We start from the raw sequence: 21,065 nt of genomic DNA, 5'->3' as shown, positions 1-21,065 counted from the left end.
GCGTTGTGTGAAGAAATACTTCCTTTTGTTTGTGTTAAACCTGCTGCCTATTAATTTCACTTGGTGACCCCCTAGTTCTTGTGTTACGAGAAGGAGTAAATAACACTTCCTTATTTACTTTCTCCACATCAGTCATGATTTTTTAGACTTCTATCATATCCCCCCTTTGTTGTCTCTTTTCCAAGCTGAAAAGTCCCTGCTTTATTAATCTCTCCTCATATGGAAGCTGTTCCATACCCCTAATCATTTTTGTTGCCCTTTTCTGAACATTTCTCAATGCCAATATATCTTTTTTGAGATGGGGCCACCACATCTGCATTCAATATTCAAAGTATGGATTTATATAGAGGCAATATGATATTTTCTGTCTTCTTATCTATCCCTTTCTTAATGATTCCCAACATTCTGTTTGCTTTTTTGACTGCCATTGCACATTGAGTGGATGTTTGCAGAGAACTATCCACAATGACTCCAAGATCTTTTTCTTGAGTGGTAACAGCTCATTTAGACCCCATCATTTTATATGTATAGTTGGGATTATGTTTTCCAATGTGTATCACTTTGCATTTATCAACATTGAAAACTCTAAAAAAAAATTTGATCAGGACATTTCTTTCCTCTGAAGAATTTACTACCTGTAGTGCATATACTGTCTATGTAATTTAAGAAATGGTTATACTGTATTTTGCTGTCTGAGAGAATTATGAAAGAGTCCAGAAGAGTCATGAGTCAGAGTAGAATAACCTTGTTAATTGAGTTCATAATGAACATTCTTAACATGGGGAAACAGTCCTAAAATTATTATTATTTATTATGTGTATTATCGTAGTGCCCTGGGGTCCTAGTACATGTTTAGGGCTCCTGTGAGCGAGGTGCTTTACAAACACTGAACAAAAAAACAGTCCCTGTCCTGAAGATCTTACAGTCTTCATATAAGATGAGACAACAGGGGGGTACACGCAGATGAAGGGTACAAAGAAACAATGAGACAATATTCACTTCAGATGATCTCAGCATTGGAGTAAGATCTGTGGTGGTGGCTTCATCTGTGAGTCTGCTCTAAAGTTCCTGCCTGGCTAAATGGTAGCTATTTTATGGACTTGCACAGAGAATCTGGATGTCGTAAATGCTTATGAAGAATGACTTGAGGCTGTCAAGTTGGAACCTTGGCCTCGCTGATTCCAAGTCATCGAAGGGAAAATTACACCTATCAAAATAGGGAGGAGCAAACAGTCTGACAATGTACTGTATTCTTAGCATTATTAGTTATTGTGCTAACACTCAAAATGTGCTAGGTGCTTTTCCAACTCCAGGCCCTGCTCTGGAGAACATAAAATCTAAAACAGGAAGACAGATGAAGCTTGGACAAAATGAGACACAAGTATTGTGATCAGGGTGAATATAGACATATACCTTGTTAGTTACAGATTTTAATCTTTTTTTTTTCCCCACTGAACTGTACATTTTCTCTGCATATTCTGTCTTCCTTCAACTCCCTAGTCTTCCTCACACAGCAATTTCCAGCTTCACTTCCAGGTGTGTTTTTTTTTTAAACACACCCCTCCTTCCTCCCAACCTTCCGCACCTTTCCTCAGCATAAACGAGCGGGTCATTCAAAGGTAAATCAGCGGATGACACAGTCAGCTGGCTTCTTGTATGCATTTCAGAAGACGTGGGTCTTCGAGAAGACGTTTGTAAAGGGGTCCAACTTTCATTTGCTAAAATGAAGCTTCTTTCCATGTAAATGTGAAGCATGTTGCTAGTGAGCTCTGACATGACCCTTTTTTTTTCTAAGCAGCACTTTTGATGTGGTGGTGGTTGGTGGTGGAATTGTGGGGCTTGCGTCTGCCAGAGAGCTCATTCTGCGACACCCATCGCTCACGTTCAGTGTGCTGGAAAAGGAGAAGGAGTTAGGTATGATATCCATGTTATCCATGATATCCACTGTATCAGAGAGTGACAAAGAAGTTTGCGTTTACTTCCCTTGCTTATTTCTGGTTTCCTGGTGTCAGTCTGTAAGATATTTTAATTAAAAACACATACACACTAAAATAGCAATTTTAAGGGCATTGAATTGAGAAAAAATAACCCAAAAAAATGGGAGGCTCCTTTAATGAGAAGGAAACAGTCTCTATCTGCCCATCTATCTGAAATGAATGAAGGGTTCCCCTCTGGAATAATTTCACAGTGCAGTCCTGTCAAGGGACTATGCAAACATAGGGAGGAGGAGCAGAATAGCTCCCTTGGATGAGTGGCCTTGTCTTGACTGTGGATTTGCCCCCAACTAGTCAGGAGAACATAAGAATGACCATGCTGGGTCAGACAGATTGTCCGTCTATCCCAGTATCCTGTCTGCCGACAGCGGCCACAGCCAGATGATTCAGAGGGAAGGAACAGAACAGGGCAATTCTGAGTGATCCATCCCCTGTCATCCAGTCTCGGCTTCCAGCAGTTAGAGATTTAGGGACACTCGAGCATAGGGTTGCATCCCTGACCATCTTTGCTTATAGCCATTGGTGGACCTGTTCTCCATGAACTTGGCTAGTTCTTTTTTTAACCCAGTTATGCTTTTGGCCTTCACAACATACCCTGGTAACAAGTTCCATGGGTTGTCTGTGTGTTGTGTCCTTTTGTTTGTTTTAAACCTGCTGCCTAGTTCTTGTGTTATGTGACGGGGTAAATGACATCAGTGCAGCTGAATTGATGCAAAAGGCAAAGTTGCTGTTTGTATCTGTGGAGCTGACCCGTGTGATGTACCACTACATCTAGCACAGTGACTGGAAAATCATCAGTCTAGGAAGGCCTATGGCTAGGTCTGCAGGTTTGTCACGGTGGGAAAAATATAATGGATACCGTGATTTTCCTATTTGTCCGTGACTTGTGTTTGTCTCTGGGATTTTAATAAACTCACCCTACAGTGGCAGCTTCTTTGACTCCTGTCCCACGGGGTTGGGCCCAGGAATTTTGACCTGGTGTATTGGGTCGCAGCACCGCTCATGTTTGGCCCAGCTGCCCTGCCATCACAGTGGGGGGCCAGCCGGGCCAGATTTGAGTGAGTGGCATTACGACCTGGCATCCTGTGTTGTTGTACCACTCAGGCCCCTCTGTCCCACAGGTGAATGCAGGACAGGCTCACTCTCAGCCACCTTCCCCATCCCAGGACCCCTCTCTTCATCATGGCATTTTTAATAAAAAAAATCATGGGAAATGATTTTTGATTTAAAAAAATACCATGACAATTGTGCAGCCCTGCCTATGGCACCTCCTCAAACAGCTGGGACTGATAACTCTCTAGTAATTTTCACCAGTTTCCTGGCTCTTAACATAGGTAGTCTTGCTTTGAAGATCAGAGCTAAAATAATTCTTCCAGTGATTACCTGCAGGGTTTGGTTAGTGATGCCAGTGGGGCTTGTGCCTGTTTACACCACAAGTAAATAGGAACACTTGGAATCTTGCGACACACCAAAGCCTGTTTTCTGTCCAGACTTTGAAACAAGAAAGACTAAGCACTCTTGTTCTGCTGTTTGTTCTTCAGCTAAGAAGAACTTGCAAATACAGCTGCATTGCTAATGATCAATCTCCTGCCACTAAGTGCTTATGCAGAATCCCCAAACACGGAGCATAGGGCCTGAGGAATCCCAAGAGGGTAAATCAAACTGCTGACTTAGAATAGTGTGACCTAATGTGTGTGGATAACGCTTAAACAGCTGAATGCATTAAGTAGACACCTCAGCTGATAGGCCATTTATATATTAAAGTATTTAATGCCCTTGTCTTACCATGAATCTGAAGAGAGGAGGCTATCAGTTGTGTGGGTAAGTGAATGGGCGTAAGATTCAGGCACCAACGTTTTAAGGGGGAGATTGTGTAACCTTTTTTGAATAAGAAATTAAATTTGGTCAATAAAAGTACTCTTGGAATGCGCCCCTCTCTCTCCTCCATTTCACTTCCCAAGAGAGAAAAAGTAACAGTCAGGCCTGGTTCACAAATGCTTGAAAGCCTTTTGCAGAGACAAGCAGGGCTGCCGGTATGCGAGATATTCAGGATCATACTGGCAGTGGAGTACAGTGAGGCTTTTTAGGATCATTTTATTTTAAGAGTTAGTGTTAACATTTAGAAAGTCTGGACTGATGTTTACACAATTGTGGCGTGTAAGGGGTGGCACCCACCGCTCGTGAGTGCCCCTGGTTGAGTGTGTGGGTGCCTGCAGTTTTCTCAATTTCTTGGCTCACAGTGCCCCCTATCCACCACTGCGCTTGTCAGGAGGGTCTTTGGTGACTCAGCCCTTCAGCCAAGTCACCCACAATCTATGTGCAAACAAACAAAACAAGCCCCTTCTGCGGTACACTGTCCAAACAGGTGTATCTCAAAGCCCTCGGTAATGTCCTGTAGCCCCCCCTGGGCTCAGTCCTTTCACAGTCCAACAGGGCCTATCATGGTACCCCTCCACTGGCAACGTCTCTGTAGCCCTCCCCGGGCTCCAGTCTTCAGTCTGACCAACAGGGCCTATCTCAGTGCCCTAGTTGGCCAGCTTACGTGTGAAGGTTCCTGCTGTGGGATGGCATGGCACACCCCGGGGCTTCCTCGCTGGAGGCTCTTTGCCTGCCCTTTAGTCCTCTGAGCCTGACTGTCCAGCTGGCTGAGGCTCAGTTCAGCCCCCTTCCAGGGGGGTAACAGCTCCAGGTACAGTCCCTTCCCTGGGCCTGTCTACACTCCCTTCTCTCAGGGCACAACCACTTCCTCACTAGCTGTTGGGGGATGGGGGCACCCAAGCCCGCCCACTATTCCAGGTTCCAGCCCAGGGACCCTTTAAGTAACAGCTACGTGCCACATCTCTAACTAACTGCGATTCCCTGGGCCATTTCCCCGTAGCCTATCTTAATTGAGTCTTGATAGCCAGCCAGAAGCTATTCCCTTGCTTCCCCGGTTCCCTGCCAGCAACTGCCTGCGTTAGCCCTTGCAGCCCCTGCAGCCAGCCAGGAGCACCTCTTGCTCCCCTGGACCCTGCAAGCAGACTCATCTATCCAGCCCTTTCAGCTCCTTGTGTATGAGCCCACTGGGCCCTGATTGGCTGCCCCCTGCAGCCCCTCTCACTGACTGTGTCCCACACAGCCACTCTGAGCAGCTTGGAGGAGAATGAAAGGAGGAATCTCCTGGAGCGGAATGTTATTGCATCTTATTACTGTAGAATCTAACTAGGGCACAGCCTTAAATTGATCTTTTTTCTGATGACTGAAAGAATTAAGGTAGTGTATGAATCCAGGATATGTGGAGCATGTATTTTAATAGCGTAACTTCTCTCTTTATTTAGCCTGCCACCAGAGTGGACATAACAGTGGTGTTATTCATAGTGGAATTTACTACACACCTGGATCTCTGAAAGCTAAATTGTGCGTGCAGGGTGCAGCCCTCTGCTATGAATACTGTGACCGAAAGGGAATTCCATACAAACAGTGTGGCAAGGTACAGTAGCTCCTGCATCTTCTCTCTCTCTGACTTTGGAAACTGTGACTGTATGATGTATACAGTGTAACACTACCACACACTCTATTGTGGTAATTTCACCAAGGGAATATTTTGGTGTGAACATAAGTGTACATGGACATGGTGAGTGTGCTCTTGCCATCTCTTTGCAGGAACTCAAATTAATTCCTCCCTTGGGCCCATACATTGCAAGGCAATGGTCTACTGAGGTGAGGTGACGACGTCTGCAGTTTAGACTCCATATTGGCACACCCCACTGTGTGTCTTTCTTCCTTTTCCTCCATATACGTCTCAAACTCTTGCTGCTGGGTTAAGTTAAATGTTATTTTTAAAAGCATCCCAACAGGATTTAAAACCATATCCCCCTGCCTCCTTCACAGTCTAAGCTTTGGCGTTATGGAACTAGTTGCAAATGTCTTCCATAGAGGGTCAGTTAAATTGTTTCTAAAGACCTCTTTTTCACACTTTCTTTAAGTGCTCTCTGAGGCTATGTCTACACGACAGACCTTACAGCGGCACAGTGTCATCACTCTATGCCAAAGGGAGAGAGCTCTCCCACCGGCGTAATATAACACCCCCCTGCAATGAGCAGCAGTAGCTATATCGTCAGGAGAGCATCTCCTACTGACATAGCACTGTCCACACCAGCACTTATGTCAGTGAAACTTATGTCAGTCAGGGATGGTTTTTTTCACACCCCTGATGGACAAAAGTTTTACTGAGAAAAGTGCTAGTGCTGACAAAGCCTAAGTGTTGGTATGTGTTGTGTTCATTAATGCACTCAACAGTAGCTTTTCCTTTGCATTTTCATGCACTGCAAATGTCTTTATTACCATGTTGATGTGTCTCACAAGCTCTGTCACCCTTTCTGAAGCTAATAGTAGCTGTTGAACAAGAAGAAATTCCAAGACTCAAAGCACTGTATGAGAGAGGGCTGCTGAACAATGTCAGAGATCTGAAACTGATAAGTGCAAAAGAAATACAAGCAAAGGAGCCCTTTTGCAGGGTAAGTTGCTAATTATTCTTAAATGGAATGAAAAGCATTAGTTTATCTAAGTGATCTGTTGCATTCTTTTTAACATAAACCCTAGATGACGCTGCCCCCGTGGCAGTCTCAGTGGGTGATGTGTTCAAAGGAATGCCTGAAATCCCAGTGATATAAAAACTGCCAGCAAAAAGGAATTCATTTATAGTACAGAAGTATTTAGCAGAAAACCAACCCTGCGTATGTATACCTCTTTAAAGAAATGATACTAGCCATGTTTTTAGGAAATGTTCTCCTAGCCCAATTTTAGGAGATGCTGCAAAACCTTCCTCCTTGAAACTTCCACCATTGACACCTTCTTGCACCCAAAAAACCCCTACAAATCCCTGCCCCCAAAAAACCCTTCCCTAAATAGAGTTTTTGCCCCCAAAAGGGGAAAGTGCCAGAAGTTCCATGAAGTCTTCTTGGGGCCTTGCTATGGCTATTGATTTTCTATGAAGGCTCTCAGATACTGTGGTGATGGGTGGCAGTATAAACCCCTTAGATGGATTTGACTGGAGTGGAGAAGGGGACCTGACTTCTCCCACCACCTTCTACACCAGTCCCTGTGATCCCTATTCTTATCCTGACTCATAATATTTCCTTCTTCCTTGGGTAAAAAAATCAAAACCTTTCCCCAGGAGCCTTCTTCAGTCCAGAGATCAAATGTCACCTAAAGAAAGAAACAAAATTGAAGGGGTTAGATCCCTGTTGAGAAAGTTATTTCCGGGGTTCTAGTTTGAACAATCTGTTTCCACACACCCTATCACTGATGTAAACACATCTCCCTATTTGTCCTGCCAACATGGTGCCTCCCAGCTGCTCCAAACTGGTGGTCCATATTGTTCCTGTGGGGAAACCTGGACTTTCTGATTTACCTTTGGTGACTCCAAACACATCTGCCAAGCAAGGAGGAGAGAGGGCAATAAAAAACCAAAACCACTAGCGAGAGATGAAAAAAGTTAGGGTGCTTACCTAGTAGGCTGCTTTCTTTCCCAACTATATTTTGAGGGATGATATGAACCTGCTGCTGTTCTAATTGCAAGTGATAGACCTGTTCTGTCACACCAGACAATATCTTTACAGAAAGCAAGTAGTATTTCACCTTGTGATGCTTCTCAGGGGTACCCAGGATTGTGAGGCACCTCACTACCACCTGTCCTTAGCAGGAGGATGCCTTGTCTGTGCCTGCTGTGGATCAGCTCAAGGCTCCACCGGCCATGGGGAATACAAGCACTCCCCTCTAGGCATCCACAGGCCCTGCTTTCCAGGTTAGCGATGGGCACACTATAACCTCTGAGCATGCCCCAGGAGTCTCCAGCCCCTGCTCCACCGGACAGTCCTAATATTCACTGCTCTCAAGGAGGCAATATACCCCAGCTTACCAGTTTTACCTTAGATCATAGCTCCAATTAATACAGAGCATTTAGATATGGCTGTAGTGAAAACAAGAAAAGGTTTATTTTAACAAAGGGTAGAGGTTCAAATGATAGCAAGTATAATTATTGGAAACAAATGATTACATGTAAAATAAAATCATAATCTGCATTCTAGAGTCTACACTTATTTAACAAGGTGCTCTCATGTCTAAGTCTTGTTCACCCAAAGATCCCTGCAGCATTTTACAGCCAGGTTGCCTGTGACCCTCCATTCAGAAGGCAAACACACTGTCCTTGCGTCCTAGGTGAAGAATCCTGGGTGTCTCTTTGCAACCCCAGCTATATCAACACAGTGCTTTGATCTTCATTCATAAACCGGACACCTTCCTGTAGATTTTGCAGTCTCTTTTTTTCCCACAATCTTAATTACCTTGTGGCTCAGTATGCAAATAAGCCTCTGTTGTGAAGCAGACAATACACATATGGCCAAACAAGGTGTCAGCTACCCCCTACATGAAAGGAATCTGTCCATAGCATGTTGCCTGCCTCAGCTCCTGGGGGAATTTTGTGCCAAAAAATTAAAAATTCTGCGCACGATATTTTAAATTTCTGCATATTTTATTTGTCAAAATAACAATATAATCACACTGGTTTCAATTATTTTGGTCATTTATTTCAAAATACCTGTCAGTAAGTATGTCTGTAACAATACAGACAACAAAAAAGATTCAGGAATTTTTTTTTGACAAATAGATTCCTTACTAGACATATTAATACAGAACTTTGAGTAATAATTCTTTTCACCTACAATACAGAACCGTGTTTCCCGCACCCCTCAGAAGCAGTGCAAAGGCTTGGGGGAGTTAGGAGTAACAGAGGAGCTGAGCGAGAGGGAAGTAATTGCTGGGAAGGAGCCTGGGAGTGAACTTGGAGGGATGTTGGGTGTGGGTTGGAGAAGTATGGAACAGGTTTTGGGGGGGGAAGGGATTGTTGGGGAGCCTGATCCATGCAGACTCTGGCAGATCCCTAGCCTCTTCCATTCAGTCAGGCACTTCTGCCCCTGTCCTCAGGAGTCCCTGCTCCTCCACTCCCCATTCAGCCAGGCATATCTGCATTTGTCCCCGTATACCCCCACTCTCCCTGTCCCCCTGTGGCCCTGCATCATTGTGCTCCCCATTCAGCCAGGCCCAGCTGCCCCAGTCCATGTGTATTCCTGCACCCCCCCATCCCCATGTGGCCCTGAACCCCCTCGTTCAATGTTTATACCCCAATAGCTCCTGTGCCTTGGCCCCAGTCTGTTCTCCTTGCTAGCCCTTCTGAACTCCAGTCTGTGTGACCACCTCCCAGCAGCCTCGTGTGTCCCATTCTCTCTGTCCCCCTCATATCCTGTGCCTCCGCACCTGCTCCCTTAGAGCGCTATGAGGAAGCTGCTTCTCCTCCTCCCTCTCTGCGGCTGGTTGTTCAGGCCTGTGAGCCAGCTGCCCTTTAGTGCCACAGCGGCCCCTGGAAACTTAAAACTGCATTATGGGTTTGAATCTTATTCTATTTATCTATCTAAGGTTTCTGAGCACTTCACAGTCTTTAATATATGTATCCCAACAGCTCTGTGAGGTAGGGAAGTGCTATTATCCCCACTTTCCAGATGGGGAGCTAAGGCATGGCTGTGTTCCTTACCAGTGCACTGAAAGAAATCAGTGATACAGGAAACCGAGTCCCTTTGATGCAAAGATAATCGTGTGCCAGTGCGTGACATAAGAATTTCACCCACCTTGCTTGGGCTCATGATAGTTATTTTAGGTGCTAGTTATTTTCTGGCATAGGAAAGTCCAGTTTTGGGAACAGACTAGTATTTCTGACATCCAGTTCAGGGAATAACTCACAGCAGAGGTGATGTAATTGGCTTTTAGTGACAGGAAGCACTAGAAACAACTACACTTTAGGGAAAATGCCCAGTGTGGCCATATGCACATTATATTGCACTGCCTGTGGTACAGGATTATACCACCCTGGAAGCAAGGGTTATATAACTTGATTTATAACTGAGAGCCATTCAGAGGCACACATCTTAGTTACCCACCAAACTTTTTTTTCCCCCTGTAATTCATCCAATACCATTTTAGGGTGTGATGGCCCTTGATTCCCCATACACTGGCATTGTGAATTATAGACAAGTGGCCCAGTCCTATGCAGAAGATTTCCAGGAAGTGGGTGGTGCAGTCTTGACTGATTTTGAAGTAACAGACTTGGAGATGGCTAAAGAAAGTCCTTCAGAAAGTGAAGATGGTAAGCACTGCCTCTTCTCTCTTTCTTGTAACACTGCGATCTATTTTCATAACAAATTTTGACCTAAGGCCTTTATTGCAACTAAAAGTACTTGCAAATGCTGTAGCTACTTTTCTTGCACATATTTTTGAAGCTCTCTTTTCAGCAGTAATTTTGTCTTTGGGCTAAATATATCATGTCAGCTGGGATATTTCATCAAATTGAAAAAGCCCGCTTTTTTTCCAGGGCAGATCACCTTTAAGAAGAAAAGTTATAATTTTCAACAAAAACGAGGAGTCTTTGTTAGTCATCTCTAAGGTGCCACAAAGACTCCTCGTTGTTTTTGCTGATACAGACTAACACAGCTACCTCTCTGAAACTTATAATTTTCAAGTGCATATAGAAAAAATGTCCAGTAAAATAGGACTCTCTCTTAGGTGAAACAAGTTATTCTCTCAGGATAGTTTCCGGCAGCTGAATATTTGGTGCACATGCTTATAACAGTGCTCTTTGCTTCTGTCTTGAAGAGCAAACTGAGTCTACTTCAGATACACATCTCAGAATGTGGCAAGGGGTAATACAATATATGAAGGAAACAGAAAACGGTTAGGTTTATATTTATGAATCCCATCAGAACAATGCTTGCTGCATAGGCTGAGGTTCCCCGGTTGGACTCCAATCCTGAAAAGTTGGCTGTACTATCGGTTTTCTTTTTCTAGCATGGATTCGATTAACCTTTTTATATCTAATTCTCTTGCAGGGGTGAAATATCCAGTTGTTGTTAGAAACTCTAAGGTAAGAATTAAGCCTAATATTGAATTGATTAATAGGAAAAAAATCTGCTGCATTTCTTCTTGGGAGTTACTGGCATGCTGTGAAAAACTAATCATATAATTAAAAAAACACTAAAACGTTGCTAACATTGGACGAGCTAGATAATACAATACCTGTTTATGAAGGCAAACTGACATGGTACACATCTGACTAGGATCATGTTAAGATTTTACTGTAGATGGTAATGATATTAAAATATGTTGCATACTCTTTGTTTCATTCAGTTGACTGGTCTGTATTTGATCATTTAGGCCTTTTGTCTTGTTTGTTTGTGCTTTCCAACCACTATCTTCCCCACTTGTCTTTAGCTGTTGAAACTGCTTCTGAATTATTTTACCTGGAAGCTCATTGGGTTTCCATCTGTGTTCGATTCCTTAGTTCTCTGGATGTTTGTTTCACCCAGTTTGTTCTTTGATGTTTTTAAATGTCTTATACTTTAGTTTAATGCATCATGCTTAGTTTCCAGTAGGCACCCTATCAATGCGTTTCTCGATAGTAATAATCATGAGATTTTAATTCTAGCAGATAACCAATTTTAGACTTAACGTTTATTGTATGTAAATGCCTGGGGGCTAAAATTTGGAGTGCTAATCTTCAATTATCTCATTATAGATTTTTGCCTGAGATTATATTTTAGTGCAGTTTGATTATGAGGTTTGGTTGTTCAGAAATTTCTTTTTCAGGTTTGTCCTTCAGCTCCTGCCTCCACTATAATCAATTAAAATTACAAGGAAATATTTTAATAACTTGAAAGATATAAAGTACAATATAAAATGATGTGTGGATTGTAATTATTATTGCAGCTCCGTTCGTGCTGCTTCTAATTGTGCCCCTTCCATTTTCATGAGTTAAAAAATAAACAAAAAAACCTTTCACATTATAGGAACCCTTCCACCCCACCCCCCAAAAGAGTTTCCTCCGCAATAACTTTAAAGGCGACAGTTAGAATTTTTAATGTAAATAAGAATAAGAAGCCCAGCACTTGAAAACAGAGTAATGCCAAATTACTTTTCCTCTACACAGTGTTGAATATGCAATCACATAGAGCTCTTGAATATGCAAACTATGAATTGACACTGCCTTTAGAATTGTAGGTTTCAGAATTGTAGCTTCTCACAGTTTGTGGAGCGAAGTTGATTTTTGAGCGTAAAGAGATCCTTTAAAAAAACAGCCTTATTTAATCAAACACATGGTGGTTGGTTAAATATACCACCGTTATAACAGAAACCAGCAACAAAAACCTGTCAGGGAGCTGCATGCTGGAATGGCACCAGTATTCCTGATGTTTGAGTGAAATAAGGAAATTCCAAGGGGAAAAGTTCATTTACCTGGAGGATCTAAATCTCTGATTTAGGCATATTGGGTCTTATGTATTTGTGTATTATACACAGGCACATTTATTTGAGAGGGCAAACAGCTATGTTCCATGCATTGGACTTGAAGAAGGCAATCCAACAACTGATATATTAGTTTTTTTTTTTCCTATAAGGATTCTTCCAACTTTTTGTAAACTACTTGCTGTATTACCATTTTAGGAAGCCAGATGTAGAGGCACTGCCCTCTCTTTCAGGGTTTGGAAGGAAGGAAGAATATTTTCAAGAATTAAATAAAAATAAACTACAAAAATGTTATCCACTTCCAGCATGCAAAATACCTGAGCTTTCAAGGGTGTGATTGTTGTTCTTTCTGATCCTGGCTTGTTTTTTTTGTGGTTTGTAGGTTAATTTTTCTTCATCATCTTCATCTGTTGAATTTGTAGTTGTGGGGTTTGTTTTTTGGCAGGGAGAGGAAATCCGCTGTCAACATATCGTGACCTGTGCAGGTCTTTACTCGGACCGCCTGTCCGAAATCAGTGGATGCAGCCGTGAGCCTCGCATTGTGCCCTTCCGTGGAGACTACTTGGTGTTAAAGCCAGAAAAATGCTATATGGTTAAAGGAAACATTTATCCAGTACGTACTATTCTGTGCATTTCACAATGTGAACCGAGTGCTGCTGACACAACTTCACGGTTTTGGGTAGTCTTTTTAAAAAAAATTAAGTATTGAATTGTTTAAATTAGAATTATGGCAGTCGACTTTCAGTAGAGATGCCCAGATACATAATATACTCACTTGACTTTTACCAGAATAGCTGAAGACAAAAGAAGAAATGATAGTTATTATCACCCATCAGAGTGATTACTTGCCCAGTGTGAGAATAGTAATTACTTGGCAAGCGTGAGGATAATCTTGAAAGGCTGTAATAAACATTTTTTCTCTTCTATTATTATCTTTTGACTAAATTCTAAGTCCACAGTAAATCATAAATGTTTTCTGTGTCTCCTGGAAAGTGACTGACTTTCACATTCCTGAGAATGTTATTGGATCAAACAATTATGTTGTTGTCTCTAAATCTTCTTTTGAATGGAGTTACAGTTCTCGTTTTCCGCTGCAGGTTCCTGATCCTCGGTTTCCCTTTCTGGGAGTTCATTTCACACCAAGGATGGACGGCAGTGTTTGGCTTGGTCCTAATGCAGTGCTGGCCTTTAAGCGAGAGGGTTATAAATTGTATGACTTCAGTGCCAGAGACTTTATAGATGCAGTTGTATACAGGTAATATCTTCATTTCAGTATTTTTTTGGTTGGTTGATTTTTTGCTGAATGGAGGGGTCCACCACTTCATATGCACTTAGAATGCAGGAGGCCTTTCTGTTATCTACAAATGTTGTTTTGTCTCACTCTCTAGTGGTTTATGGAAACTGGTGTTCAGAAACATCTCTTACGGAATGAGTGAAATGTACAGAGCATGTTTCCTTAGTGCACAGGTGAAGCAACTTCAGAAGTTCATCCCTGAAGTTACCATCAGTGATATACTCAGGTAAAAATTTTCAGTTAGTAGAGTCTACGATCCCAAGTAGTGGGAGTGCTACGGACACTGCACAGCAGAGACCCTGTTGGGGATCGCTGCTCTGGTTTTTAACAACCTGTTCTCTTGGGAGCAACATTAATGGGGGTCTGGGAACAACAGCCTATCCTCCGTATAGGGGAGAATGTTGCGGTAATGTGGGGCTTTTGCGGGAAGATGAAAATGGGGGATGGTTGGAAAATTTGAAGGGTCAGAGGATCCTAGAGGAAGAACCCTGAGGTGCAAGACGGAAGAGGAAATCTCCTCTTTGTGGCTTATGCTCTTTTCCACCTAGTAAAGCAGCTTTAGTGGTTATTGTCTGTGACACAAAACCAGTAACAATCTTCTGATTTTCTGGTAGCTAGGGGAAGAATGTTAGGGTAAGCTACACTGCAACGTAAGCCTAGGATTCAGACTCAGGCTTAAGCCTAGCCCCCTCCCGTCTACACACAAATCATGCTGACCCAGGACCCCACAGAGGTACAGGGTCCAAGCCTGAGTCAAGCATTCAAGCCCTAATGCTTTCCAGTGTAGACGCCACCCCGCTGGACTTATGCTCTCGAAGTCTGCCAAAAGTATTCCACAGTCCCATGGGCCAACTTTCTTTGTCCTTTGGACAGTCAAATTTTCCCACATTGCACCACGAACAAAGAGCGAGAGCAGCCACGTTTTGGGAGGGCGCTAGGAAGTCTGGGACATAGGTGGTTGGCCTTGGGCCAGCACAATGCAAGGTAGATGCCAGAGCCCTAAGTTTCAGTAATTCCTGGGGGTTACAAATGAGTGTAGACACTCAAGCCCTAGGTTAACAAACACATGGTCTTTTAACTTGAGTTCTCCTAAGCCTGGGTTTACACTGCAGTGTAGACATACCCTAGTGCAGTGTTTCTCAAATGCAGCCACCAGAGGCCTTTTTTGCGGCCACATCCTCCTGGTCTGTGATTGGGGGGGGTGGAAGCAGTGCCCCCTCTCCCAGGGCCACCAGTGGGGGTTTTGCCCTGCGCCCCCCCCCCCCATGGAGACACAAACGCTGGAGGTGCAGGCAGCTGATGAATGCCCCACTTTCCCGAGGGCGGGTGGGCAGTCTTTAGCCACGGGGCTTTGGGTTCCATCCAGGCTCTGGTCCCAGGCTCACCACCCACACTGTCATCCTCACTCTGAGGTCACCAAAAAATTTGTTGTGAGAACCCCAGCTGTGGCTGGCCGGTGTCAGCTGACTTGAGCTCCGGTTACAGGGCCGTTTAATTGCAATGTGGGTGCTCTGGCTAGAGTCAGGGCTCTGGGACCCTGCAAGGGGGGTGGGTCCCACAGGCCAGGCTCCAGCCCAAACCCGAACAGCAACGGGTTGTGATGAAAGGCAAAAGATCAGACTGGAGGGAGGTTACAATGGAAGTTTCTTAGTGATCAGTTTTGGGACCAGTCTTATTCGATATTTGTATTAATGACCTTGACACAAAACGTAGGAGTGCGCTCATGAGATTTGCTGATAATACTAAGTTGGGAGGCACCATCAATACCAAGGAGGATCGGAACATTTCTCAGGAAGATCTGGGTGACCTTGAAGACTGGAGTGATAGAAATGGGATAAAATTCAAGAATACAAAGTGGAAGGTCATGTACTTGGGGTCTAATAATAAGGATTTCTGCTACAAGCTGTGGGCTTGTTGGTCAGAAGCAACAGAGGAGGAGAGAGACCTGGGTGTGTGTGTCGATCACACAATGACAATGAACCACCAGTACTGATGTGGCTGTGAAAAAGGCAAATGTAAGCCTCGTGTGTATTAGGTGAAGCTTTCCAGTAGAGACAGAAGAGACTGGGTGCCTGGGCAACAAAATGGCAGATGAAATTCAGTGTTGTTAAATGCAAAGTAATGCACATTGGAAAGCATCATCCCAACTATCCATATAAAATGATAGGGTCTAAATTAGCTGTTACCACTCAAGAAAGAGATCTTGGAGTCATTGTGGACACTTCTCTGGAAGCATCCACTCAATGTGCAGCGGCAGTCAAAAAAGGGAACAGAATGTTGGGAACCATTAGGAAAGTGATAGATAATAAGACAGAAAATATCATATTGTCTCTGTATAAATACATGGTACGTCCACATCTTGAATACTATGTGCAGATCTGGTTGCCCAATCTCAAAAAAGATATATTGGCATTGTAAAAGGTACAGAAAAGGGCAACAAAAATGATTAGGGAGATGGAACAACTTCCATATAAGGAGAGATTAATAAGACCGGAACTTTTCAGCTTGGATAAGAGACAACTAAGGGGAGATATGATAGAGGTCTATAAAATCATTACTGGTATGCAGAAAGTAAATAAGGAAGTGTTTATTTAATCCTCATAACACAAGAGGTGACCAAATGAAATTAATAGGCAGCAGGTTTAAAACAAACAAAAGGAAGTATTTCTTCACACAACGCACAGTCAACCTGTGGAACTTCTTGTCAGAGGTGGTTGTGAAGGCCAAGACTATATCAGGATTCAAAAAAGATCTAGATACATTCATGGAGGATAGGTCCATCAATGGCTATTAGCCAGGATTGCAGAATTGTTGTTCACTTCCATTCCAATACCCACCCTCCTTACCCCTCTGTCGGAGTAGCCGTCAAGAAGGCACTGAGGGAGTGGCAGTTCGGCAGGGTCATATATTGAGCGCCACGAAGGCGCCACTCCAGGGGGCTCCCCGCTGACCTGACGTGACCTGCTAAGGGAAAAAGTTTCCAACAACTGTGCACGTGGTGCGATTGTAATGGACGTGAACAACACATTTAGAAGAACAACAGTTACAAGAAGGCGAGTAACCGTTTTTTTTCAGCTGTTGGGTTAGTGTGCGGGTGCTGGGGCTGGTGGCCTGTGTTCTACAGGAGGTCAGAGGACATAATCTGGGGGTCCCTTCTGGCCTTAAACTCTATGATTCTATATTAAACCACTTGCTGTCAAAGTGCTGTGTGCATTACTGCTTTTGAGACCTTTTAAATGTTATCCATTGTTCAGATGTCTGCATCACTGGGATAAGTTGTGTGAACCACAAATATTCAGATATCCCCAGTGCTTTTAAATGTCTTAAACAATTGACATTCCTAATCATCTTGCAGTCCTTGTCATCATCATTTCTAAAATTAGCATCAATACAAGATTAATGCTTGTAGAAGTCTAGAAAGGCCATATGCAAACCACTCAAATTTAAATTTGTCTGTTACTATATGTGACATCCCACCCTGCTGGATTCGGCCTGTTGGTATGCCACGTTAATGGCTGCTACAGAAAAGCTTGGTCCACTCTCAGTTTAAGGACTGTCTAAGCAAATTATTCTGGAATAGTTTTGCTGATTATAACAGTGATTTAAGCTAATTTGGAATAAGAGACTCTTCTTCAGGAGTATGAGCATCCACACATGGAGTTAATCGGGAATAGCTAATCTTTAAGGAATCCTTAAATGGCTAATATTACTGTCATGCAGAGAATCATCAGGGTAGACTCAAGATGAAAGCCTTCCATGTAGCCTTCTCCCTGCTCAAAGGGTTTTTAAACAAACATGGCTGGCTTGCAGTCATTCTTCCACATAAGCATCAAGTGCGCAAACTGCAGGACAAGCCTAAGGGTGGTGCGATGATTAGGATGCTACCCTGGGACTTGGGAGACCCGGTTCAGTTCCCTGCTCGGCCTGTGTGACCTAGGGCAAGTCGCTTCGGGCTTGTTCTACATGGGGAAACTTACTGGCATAACCATCCTTGTATAATTATACTGCTGTATTCAGACCAGAATGACACTCTTATTATGGACTAAGGGTCTCATTTAGTGACATAAACCAAACTGGGAAAAGTCACTTTTATTCTGGAATAACAGTGCACTCATGGAGAGTTATAGCAATATAATGATACCAGTAAACTTCTCCGTGTTGACAAGCCCTTAGTTTTTCCAGGCCTCAGTTCCACATCTGTAAAATAAAGACGCTCCACAGAGTGCTGTGAGGGTGAACACATGAAAAGATTGTGAGACATTGGATACGGTGGTAAAGGAGGCCATACAAATACCGATGATAGATGTGATCAATCCAGTAAGCAGGTATGCTGCTGCATTCGGCACTGCCTGCAAACAGCCCTACAGGAAGCTCCACTAAGAGGGAAATACAGTAACTGAGCCTCATAGTCATATTTCACTGCTGGGATGTCAGCATGGAATAGCTGTTTATGACTACAGCCTACACAAATTGCACAGCTGCAGAATATTTTTTCCATGTCACATCTGATTTACGGCTTTCCATAGGAAGGGCATGGTGCCCCAAATGGTACAAATATTCTTTAGTAACAAAATCTCTATACAACAGTATGTATGTAGGGTAAGTATAATGGTGGCTGTGAGCTAATATCCGTCTCCCTTATTGACAAGAGAAAATTCAGATATTTGTGGCCGAAGTATTTTAGTGGTGTTTATGCTAAATGACTTACCCAGATCACAGGGGGCGAGTAAGTGTCAGAGCTTGGATGAGATCTAGTGTAGTTGTATTTTTAGACCACATCTCTCTCAGGTTTAGAATGAAATAGACGAGCGCTGGTCTGCTCCCTTGTTTCTGTGACCTGCTAGCGATCCCCATCTCACCTCAAGGGGATTCAGAAGTAACACCATGTTATAAACCGACATGTTTTGTAACTGATCATTGCTAATTCCTAGATCCTGGTTCACTTTTAAATGCTCTAAAGGGAATTGACAGTATTGTGTTTAGCATAATATTAGCCCATGCTGTTTTCTTTCTAATTACCAAGTCTTCCTTTTGTTTTTGCAGGGGTCCATCTGGAGTAAGAGCCCAGGCCTTGGACCAGGATGGAAATTTGGTAGATGACTTTGTATTTGATGGAGGCACTGGCGATATTGGAAGCAGAGTTCTTCATGTCAGAAATGCCCCATCTCCTGCCGCTACCTCCTCCCTTGCCATTGCAAAAATGATTGCAGATGAGGTGGAGCGAAGATTTGGCTTGTGAAATGAACCGGCACCACACTGGTTGTATCCACTCTTGGTTAGCTGTGTGACTGCACTGAATGAAGTCTGCAGTTTGTCAGAGTGAAGATAAATTGGAAGTCGTCTTGTTCGGCAGATGAACGCTGTCATTTAGGCTGTAGAATACAAAACTGACATTTCAGTTGTTTGCCTCCATAAGCCTTTACTTCTCTACTTATTAAACATAGGAGATGTGAGATCAGATACGTCCTGGGGGAATGGAGGGCACCCCCAAAATACTGTATTAATGAGGGGACAGGAATCAGTGAGTGCCCAGTTGGAAGAGAGAAAAGAGCCACCTTCAACTGCAGAGGCAGTGACATCTCCCTCCCCACCAAAGAGCTGCCTCTCTGCACAGGGTGCTAGCACTAACTGCTGCTCTATGGTCACTAGAGGACTGTAGGAGGAACAGAAAGGGTCATTCCCAAATGGGCTGCCCGCACTCTGATTTCCCATGTTAGCTGGTTTAAACAGGACCTCCCAACATCTCCACTGCAGCATGGTGACCCCTTGAGGCATCATGGCCAGGGAGATGCTGTGATGGTCCCTCTCTATTTCAAGAGATTGGAGAATTTCACCTCCCAACTAATGAACAAAATGAGAAAAACTGGTGAACGCCCTTTAAGGAATGTGGAATATGGAAGTAAACAATCCTTTGTCATTGCATCATTGGGGAGCTGCTGAAAATGTTATTTGACATTCAGAGCTTTCTCCCGTAATGTAGAGTACCTGAAATAGGCACAAGCCCAACAATTGGTTTTATATTTCCTTTGGATGTCTTGCTTGGTTTACATACACACACAGTCATTCATAGTCCAGATGAGCTAGACAAGCACTGTCTGCCTACAGAGATCAGAGAGAGATCAATAAAAGCCATTTTTATAAAAACAAAACATGGGGGTCAGTGAAGAGCAACTAATTATTCTTAAAGACAGATAATGCAAAATGAGCTTTTGTGCAGCATATTGAGCGTTCAGATGAAAATCTACTTCATAAAAACAATGTGAATGGGAGGAAGTTACAGAAACCTGTCTTCAGTTGAGTCATTTTGTACACTACTTTCACTGTGAGTCCAATTAGCAGTGAGTCATGAAAGTTTCCCACTTCCAATCATCTGTTGGTAGGAGGGGACCTTCAAGAGTACTGATTGGTATCACTGAAAGACACACTTGTGAACTTTGTATTTCCTCTGACACTTGCCACTTCAAACACTATGAAATGCTTTCAGAAGTGTGCCTGGAAGTGAAAGTGTTCCCTGGAATGCGGAGAATGTTCATTAAAATCTGGGGACTTAAAACAACCTCTCTCCTGACTGAACTATGAGTGTCTAGTATGTACAGCATAATTACTACAAAAAAGATAATTGTATGGCCCCAGGGACGTAATGCTGCAAAGTACACTTTAAAAGCATGTGTGCATGAGATGTTGGGAAATGGAGATAATTAAGGGTGGTTAGCTACCAGACCATTTGGCCCTTTTTTTTTTTTTTAAAGATTACCTTCTAGATTTCTGTTATATACGTACATTGCATTGTGTTAGCACAGGAATTCAGGTACATAAACAAATTCTACATCTCTGGTATACTTGAGAACTCCCAGTAAACTTAATATGTCAATTTATAAACCCAAATAATTAGCCTCTTGAAGAGAAATCTTTATGCACATTATTTTTAACCAAAATAAAGGTAGGATGGGATTCCAGATGCTTCAAATACTAACGCAGTATGGTTGAGCAAGAATCATAGCTGCACAGCTAAAATAGGTCCTGTCACCAAGTGTTGCCTATCAACAGTAAATACAAGAAGATTGCAAAGTAACTTCCTCCTACGTGAGGTGTGGCTCTAACATGTATTAACAGAATAAAGAATGTTAAAAAGTAAACCAGTCATGCACTTTGACTCTTCAATCAGGGAGTTTAAATGTACAGCCTGATCGTTTTATAAGGAATTCTCTTTTAATTAAATTTCAGTGAAATAACTGTTCGGGCTAAAGCTTATTAGATGCTTTTTTAGTTCTGAATCTTTTATCAAATTATGTAAAATAGTCTTTATTTCTGCTGAGAGTTGTAAACAACTTTTTTTTTTAAAGGAAACATTTTAAAATTCTGTAAATTGCTACAGTAGTGGTGTTAGCACATAAGTGAAGCTTTGTCCAAGAAGTGTGAATAAAATGTCCAGTTCGCTTGTATTGTTCCAA

The 21,065-nt window shown here is 42.9% G+C and overlaps 1 protein-coding gene across 2 annotated transcripts in view; it reads left to right on the top strand.

Annotated features, from left to right (window-relative positions):
• L2HGDH (L-2-hydroxyglutarate dehydrogenase) overlaps positions 1-21,065 on the top strand; it is a 25,423-nt gene extending 4,358 nt beyond the window's left edge. The window contains exons 2-10 of one of the 2 annotated variants that reach the window (XM_045013699.1): positions 1,799-1,914; positions 5,312-5,463; positions 6,359-6,490; positions 10,008-10,170; positions 10,910-10,944; positions 12,766-12,933; positions 13,418-13,575; positions 13,709-13,840; positions 18,658-21,065. In XM_045013699.1, the coding sequence (XP_044869634.1) occupies positions 1,799-1,914; positions 5,312-5,463; positions 6,359-6,490; positions 10,008-10,170; positions 10,910-10,944; positions 12,766-12,933; positions 13,418-13,575; positions 13,709-13,840; positions 18,658-18,853 (1,252 nt within the window). In that variant the 3' untranslated portion in view covers positions 18,854-21,065. Of the gene's footprint in view, positions 1-1,795; positions 1,915-5,311; positions 5,464-6,358; positions 6,491-10,007; positions 10,171-10,909; positions 10,945-12,765; positions 12,934-13,417; positions 13,576-13,708; positions 13,841-18,657 lie in introns of both variants that reach the window. The other variant, XM_045013698.1, reaches the window with a different exon arrangement.

This window comes from Mauremys mutica, chromosome 4 (assembly GCF_020497125.1).
Source record: "Mauremys mutica isolate MM-2020 ecotype Southern chromosome 4, ASM2049712v1, whole genome shotgun sequence".
NCBI classification, from domain to species: Eukaryota; Metazoa; Chordata; order Testudines; family Geoemydidae; genus Mauremys; species Mauremys mutica.
This window is presented reverse-complemented; position numbering and strand designations above follow the sequence as displayed.